General features: G+C 38.9%; 1 protein-coding gene across 1 annotated transcript; it reads left to right on the forward strand.

Annotated features, from left to right (window-relative positions):
- Nucleotides 1-6,203: 6,203 nt before the first annotated feature.
- LOC137335345 (homeobox protein 3-like) lies at nucleotides 6,204-6,710 on the forward strand. The gene has a single exon (XM_068000679.1). The coding sequence runs from the start codon at nucleotides 6,204-6,206 to the stop codon at nucleotides 6,708-6,710; it is 507 nt and encodes a 168-aa protein (XP_067856780.1).
- Nucleotides 6,711-8,082: the final 1,372 nt, after the last annotated feature.

The raw sequence follows: 8,082 nt of genomic DNA on the forward strand, positions 1-8,082 counted from the left end.
GTGCGATCTAAGCTATAAGTTGTAGGCTGTGGACCCGTTAGCACCTGAAAAATGGGCAAAGCGAGGTCCAATTTTGACCCCAGGATCTTTCTGGCATTGATTTCCACAGGCTTTAGGATCTCACACTGGATTTGTGTCCCATATATTGGGCACAGATTAGTCATGGAGGCAGATGCCATTGCCTAATATTGCCATTAATCCATTGAAAAGAACAGACTTGTGAAAATTCATGATCTTGTTTCCCAAAAATGAGTGATATGTCATAATTATGGCAGGCTTGCAAATTATTTGAAACTTGGGCCCATTGTGTGCATCAATGCACACAGTTGTATCTGCTCTTCATGTATATCCTTATATTTGAACTGCCACTGACAGGGAAAATAGTAAAATATGAAACTGATAGCTGAATAACGGAAGGAAAAAAAGAATTAGATAAAGTTAGGGAAAAGTTAGGGAAACCGAACAATAGAAACATTAAAGGAAAGTCAAAGATTTAACATTACATGTACCAGAGAAATAGAAAGAAACAGAATAGACATATAATACAATCACCATTAATTTGTTCTCTAACTTTTTGAATTAAACTTGACTAAATGTTACTTTATACATATTGTGGTTTTCTGTGTAAAATGACATTTAACTGTGAAATCTGAAACTGTTGGGTAATAAGTCCATATTATTGTAAATCTGTCGGGAACACAATTTGAAACAATTACAGTATTCACAAAGATTAGAGTTTTGTAATAATTATTTTCCATACTTGGCACTCTATTAGAAAAAGACAAACAGCAAAATAATTTTGCAGAATATAATTACAAATTTCATAACCTAATTGCACTTTTGATGCCAATGTACTGAGCAACACAATAAAATATCTGTATTTGAATGATAACCAATTTTACAGTAATTTTTTTATTTTTGTTTTCTGTTGGCACTTTAAAATTATTCTATATCAAATGAAATCATGTGCTGCATCAGTAACTACAATTTCTATAATCCCACATCTCTTCCATTATTTTGCCTAGAGAAAAAAAATCAGTTTTTGTATCAGTGTCCCCAAAAGAATAAAATGTTACAATTATCATTTAATATGTTTTAAACATCTTATTGAAGACAGGGGGTTTGCAATGCTTCAGAAAAGTGATCCCAATTTCCATTTTAATTTCGAGCAATTACTGAATTACTTTTCTTTATTTAATAACTTATTAGCACTTATTTATATCAATTTCAAACAATCCTTCCTCCAACAACCAGAGGAGATCTCATCAAATCTCACCATGAAGAGCAGGGGAGTTCTCCTAGTGCCTTTTATCCTTGACAAGGGTCTCTAGTAGTTTTCCCACCACTGACGTCAGACTGACTGGCCTGTAGTTACCAGCTTTATCCCTCTCCCCTATTTTGAACAGGGGGTGTAACATTTGCAATCCTCCAGTCCTCTGCCACTACTCCCATATCTAAGGAGGATTGAAAGATTGTGGCCAGAGCTTCTGCTATCTCCACCCTTGCTTCCCTCAGCAACCTAGGATGCAGGCCATCTGGACCTGGTGATTTGTTAACTTTGAGTGTTGCCAACCTATTTAGCACCTCCTTTTTATCTATTTTTCTCCTATCCAATATCTCTACTCCCTCCTCCTCCTCCTCTACTGCGACATTAACTTTATCCTCTTCTTTTGTAGAGTGTCTCGAAGGCCGACTGCTGAAGTGTCCTCCACCACCCACCAGGTACATGGCTCATACTCCTGTGACTCGGCCAACGTTGTCTACCTCATACATTGCAGGAAAGGATGCCCCGGAGCATGGTACATCGGCGAGACCATGCAGACACTGCGACAACGGATGAACGGACACCGCACAACAATCGCCAGACAGGAGGGTTCCCTCCCAGTCAGGGAACACTTCAGCAGTCAAGGACATTCAGCCTCCGATCTTCAGGTAAGCGTTCTCCAAGGCGGCCTTCGAGACACACGACAACGCAAAATCGTCGAGCAGAAATTGATAGCCAAGTTCCGCACCCATGAGGACGGCCTCAACCGGGATCTTGGGTTCATGTCACGCTACATGTAACCCCACCAGCGGAAAAAAAAGTTATCCGCTTTTAATACAACGGGTCATTCTCTCTCTCTCTCTGTCTTTGTTATCTGACCCCGTGTGTATTCAGTATTCTTGAATGTAATGTGTCCCAGACTAAACCTGTCTGAACACCATCCACTCTTTTGATTGCTGTAATTATCTCTCTGCCGAGGGGTGATAACGGGCAGTTGGAAAGATTATCTGTAATCACCAGACATTGTTCTCTGACTATATATGCGATGCTTTTATGGAAACCTTTCTTCACTCACCTGGCGAAGGAGCTAAGCTCCGAAAGCTTGTGATTTAAAATAAAGCTGTTGGACTATAACCTGGTGTTGTACGACTCCTTACATTCGTCCACCCCAGTCCATCACCGGCATCTCCACATCTGAGGATTTGAGACTGAGGTGAACAACAACATGGTGACAATACAAGCAGCCATGGGAGACCATTGGTGTGTGCCCTACAGAGGGCCACATGGAATAGAGGCACTAATCAGATCGGTCACCAGATTGGAACAACAGAGTACAGAATCCACAAGGACTGAGCCATTATGGAAAAACTAGACTAGCTGGATATATAAAGAAGAAAAAACACAATTTGAATCTTCAGAGTAGGGGAGGGCAAAGATACCATCATGTTCACCCAGATACTACTCAATAAGCTTCAACCAGGTCTGATAATTGAGCACACTTATCCCCTGAGATACAAACACATGCAATAGTAGCCAGACTCCCGAGCTACTGGACCAAAGAGGATTGAGACAGGAAGATCAAGTGGAAAAGCATTAGAAGAATCAAGTCTCAAAGTGATGAAATCATGGCTAGGACTTCAACCGCAGAGGTGGTGAGATGGGAGAGAGTCAAACAATATTGCAGAGATGAAAGAAAAGTGGTCTTCGTAAAGCAATGAATATAGCGGAAGAAGAGAAGCTTAAGGTTGAACAGTATGTCAAGATTTTGCATCTGCTAACTTAACTTGGGGTAGAATCTGGGGAGTTTGATGGGGTCAAGGCCAGAGGCATGTAAGCGCAGACAGGAACCAAAAACGATGGCTTTAAATTTACTGACATTAAGCCTTAGGAAGTTTTGGCTCATCCAGGTTTTAATGCCAGATAGGCAGTTGGAGAATGTAGCAAAAGCCTTTGGATTGATAGACTTCAGTCGGCATCAAACATTTTTGCATTCAACAATGCAAGAGGGGCTTACCCCTGGGACAGCAGCAGGAAAAAGATAGTCTGAGGAGTTGTGTCAAGTGGGGTCAGGGGTCACGGTTTTGAGAAGGGGGAGATGGAAGGGGTTTAGATCTGCAACCATTATGCAGAAGCAAGTAGTCACAGGAGGAAGAGCATAAATTACGTGGACCATAGCAAGTAAGATTCTTGAGAGGTAGTTGAAGTCTGAGCTCCAACTGAATGCAATGGCAGTGAAGTCTCTCCCACAATGATAGCTAAAATTTAAATCCAAAACACCCAAGAATAAAAACAAACTATAAATAGTATGATGTGAATTCTCATTAACTAACTAGCACTTTTACAAATGCTAAACTGCAATAGCTTGATATTTCTATTAAAGTTCCACTTCATAAATGGACAGAAATCTGTCTTTTTCCAAACAGGGAAAATTTCTGTAACCTGCTTCAAATGTGCAACATCCTCACTTTGAAGAGATTCGACAGTATGAGCCAATAGATAAGTATAAGAAAGCAATCACTATGTAAAAAAAAACATGTATATCGTATTCCATCCATGACTCCCATCAGAAGACAGCCCTCTGCCCACTTCTTCCATATGAGATAAAAGGTCACTTAGCCTAATCCACCCCAGTACTACTAGAAACTACTGGGTTCTCCATCTATCCTATGTGAACTTGGACAAAGTTCTGGCAGTGTTGCTCATGCTCGTTTGCTTGGTCTCACTGTGGGTCTCTCTCTCTCTCCCTCTCTCCACTGTCAAACTACTCTCAAGGTTCCTTCCTCTCTGTGCCCTCTGGCTTCTCTCCCTCCCTGACTACTCCCAATACTCCCTTGGAGCTAACTGGCAAATTGCAGTCTGTAAACTGTAGGCTTTGATCCCTCATCTTTGTTTCTCAATAAAAACCAAAACTACCTGAAAATTTGTGAATCGTGTAGCTCGTTGCATTGAACAAAGTTTTCGTGCATGTCCAATTCCCAAGGTGACCCAAAATTTTCCATTACGCTGGTACTGCACTCAAACTAAATAAAGCTATGAAAATCATTTTAATGACAAATGTAACAATCTTGTACTAAATGCAAAATGTAAATTATTGCCAGGGATTTCTATGTGATCTCTCTCGTTCCGCCACTGTAACTTTGGTAGAAACCCTGTTTGTGCACATGAACGGGGTTTCTGCTAAACTTTCACTGCAGTTACGGCAGCAGAATGGGAGAAACCCCTGAGGAAATTCCCGGCTAATACATTTGTTGCATCTACACAATATTACCATTCTAGGCAGACAGCCAGTGAATTTGCAAACTGAATATAAGAATGCATGAAATTCTCACATTGTACATCAGAATTCAATTTGGCGCACTTCAATTTGTTGTGCAGTGGTTTCGAAACCTTCTATCGGAAAATTTACTTTAAAAAGTCAAGTTTTAATTTGCACAATTACAAAAAGGCACATTCATTCCAGGCTATAGCACCTAGTTTCAAATTCTGTTCTACTTTCATTTCAATAAAGATTTCTGATAACTACTTTTGAAATATTTTTACACTACCAGCTAGAGACTAATATTAATAACACTTCTGTACACCATGTGACATATTATTATTTACCTGCAACCAAATAAATAAGTGTGCTGTGAAAAAAAATTCAATATTTCATCAATTGTGAAGCCTAGAATTAAACTGGCATTCTAATTATCATATTTTTCCCTATAGTACAAATGTGGTGTTGGTAAGAATTTCACTTGGCTTATTGATCTCCTGGTATCTGCAGATAAACATCAGGAAGATATCGGTTGTGTTTTATTTCCCTTTTCTTCCAATTTTTCTCCAGTCCTTTCCCAAATGCAATAACCTTTGCTGGGTTATAGTCCCATGAGCACCAGCAACGCTTTGGTACCTCACCCATGTGAGTCCAAGATAGTGAATATCATCAGGCTATTCAACTGTGAAAGGCATCACAATTGCCCTTGATCCAATTCCAATTTCCACACATGCATTTTCCAGCAGAGACCATGTAACAGTGATAAGCAACAAAATCCTGGCTTATTTTTATTTTCCTCTCTCTCAGTCCAACTGAGATCAACTAACTCAGCACAGATCAGGAATTGAACCTAGGGCCTCCTCCTCTGGATGGCTTAGTGCCACACAGGGCAGTGTCATTTTACTTTGGAAATGATGAAAATACCGCAGTGAAACCTATTGACAAAGAACACTTTGAAGTCAGTCCATAAAGTGCGTTTTGACAGCCAGTAAAACAAAGTGAAGCATGAAAATGAGTTTTGTCTGAATCATTAATTTATTGTTAGAGCTGCTTTTATATAGTGATTATAGAATCTGTATCTCAAAATAGGATTTCACCTCCCTTTTGATACACTTAGCATTCAGAAAAAAATCTGCTCATTTCTCTTAATGATTCAATCTTACAAGATATAAATCTGGCCTTCAATGTTCCCGTTCCATAGTAGTAATATTATTCTATTTTCCAAATTCAGCAGGGTCTGTTGCAAATCCATTATTTTCCTTACCCTTTTGGAATGTGCTATTTTACACAAATCTATCAAAACTAGCAAGCAAAGAAATCTGACAGCGTTGTATTGCCTGAGCCAAAAGGAAAATCATAAAGGGTGTAGAGAAAGTTTACAAAGGCTAATAGACAACATAAAGAGTGCTTTCAGGATAAGAAGGTGGATCTCAATGAAGACGTTCTGTAATACAAAATACAGATCTTTTGATGACTGTAAGGTAATACTCCCACCACTGCAGAGAGAAAAGAGATCTGTGGGCGATAGCAACACAAAACAATCTTCATTCCAACCTTCTAAAAGCGAAGGGCATTATCACAAATGGCTATAAACATAACATAAAATATTTATTACCTTATTAGCCAATTTTCCATTGTGCACAGAGAGCCAAGATCTGTACAGTCATGAAAAGTTTTATTTCGATGTTCTCAAAGAATGTGATGACAGTAAATCCTAAGAGACTGGACTGCAGAAGCTGCTACTATAATAACATGGAGATTAAAACATACCATAATAACATGGAGAATAAAACATACTACAATAACATGGAGAATAAAACATACTACAATAACATGGAGATTAAAACATACGATAACAACATGGAGATTAAAACATACGATAACAACATGGAGATTAAAACATACGATAACAACATGGAGATTAAAACATACGATAACATGGAGATTAAAACATACGATAACAACATGGAGATTAAAACATACGATAACAACATGGAGATTAAAACATACGATAACATGGAGATTAAAACATACGATAACATGGAGATTAAAACATACCACAATAAAATGGAGACTAAAACATACTACAATAACATGGAGATTAAAACATACTACAATAACATGGAGATTAAAACATATGATAACATGGAGATTAAAACATACTATAACAACATGGAGATTAAAAATTAACAGAATAAACTGGAGAACCTAAATTTTTTAAAATTGCCAATTCAATTTGTTTGACACTGTACAACTGCAATAGAGAAATGCAACCCACACAAACTATTTATATCCCTGACCACTCGCTTACTACAAAAGTTTACTGATAAACTCTGCATCACAGCTAAGGAGGTACCAGTGAATTAATAAATTACTGGATCTGTGGGCACACCAGATAATTTATTGACTGTAAAGATAAGTTAAAAAACTAAAAGCCAATAATATTTGAGCTAATAAAAGAGGCTATTAATTTGTTACGGCACTGAAATAGTTAATACGATACATTTGTGTAGTATAATTAGTTTATTACTTGTGCCACTGCACGTGGAGGGGGAGGTGAATTTTGACTTTGTTCAATAGTGTAAAACGAGTGTTAGCGAATCAGCAGCCCGTTTTACATCTCTCCAATTTTTATTTCCATTAAAGTCCATGGACAACACTGGACAGTGGGCATGGAATATGACTGTGGCAAAACAGGAATATCAAACAGTAGAAGTTAATACTTACTTATATTCACCTTTAGCAAGTTGGCTGACAGAAGAGTTTGAGAAACCAGGAATTGCTTTGCAGAACCTGCTAGCAGGGCCATCTGGTGACCAGAGCATGGAACTGAAGTGCCATAAGCTATCACATTAATGGAAAAATCCTATTAAAATCATGACAGGGCTGGCATCACCAGATGTGGACATAATTAACGTTGAAAGTCTTACAGGCATCATTGACTTAGTACCTTTGAATATAAAGAGGACAGGACCTGCTGATTTTAACAATATTTAGTTGAGTTTAAGTGCTTATAAAGGATTCATGCTGTTTAATCATTCAGTAGTGACTTATCCCACCATAAAAAAAATCACTGGGAGGAAACCTTTCAGGGAAAAGAAGGGGTAAGTAGAGAATGTGGAGTGGGGCCATGGGGCTCAGGGATCAGGTGTGGGGTAAAGGAACAGGTGGTTGCTATGCGGGAGCAGTGAAAGGCCCAAGATGGTTAGCTCAAGGGTCAGCACCATGCCACCAGGGAAAGTTAACAGGGTAGGTGGGGGCATGGCCTGAGGCCCAAAATCAGGCAGCTGTATATGGGCTGGGCAGATAGGGTGATGCATTCAAATGGGCAGGGGGTCCTGGCTGCCCCATTTATCAGATGGAAAATTCATTTTTAGACATCCAATAAACAGGGAAAACAATACCCCAAAATTGGTTTAAAAAAGTAAAAATAAGGGGTGACCATAGTTGATTTGTGCCAGTGTGCCAGCACTCATGGGAGGCCTGCAACTGCAGTGTAACAGGCAGGCAGGCTTTTCTCATTATAAAAATGTTGTTTTGCCATTATGAAATACTGACATAA

Source organism: Heptranchias perlo, chromosome 19 (assembly GCF_035084215.1).
Source record: "Heptranchias perlo isolate sHepPer1 chromosome 19, sHepPer1.hap1, whole genome shotgun sequence".
NCBI lineage: Eukaryota > Metazoa > Chordata > Chondrichthyes > Hexanchiformes > Hexanchidae > Heptranchias > Heptranchias perlo.

What these genes read in the sequence shown, in the direction of transcription:
- LOC137335345 (XM_068000679.1), top strand. Translation starts at nt 6,204, where the DNA reads ATGTTCTCAAAGAATGTGATGACAGTAAATCCTAAGAGACTGGACTGC.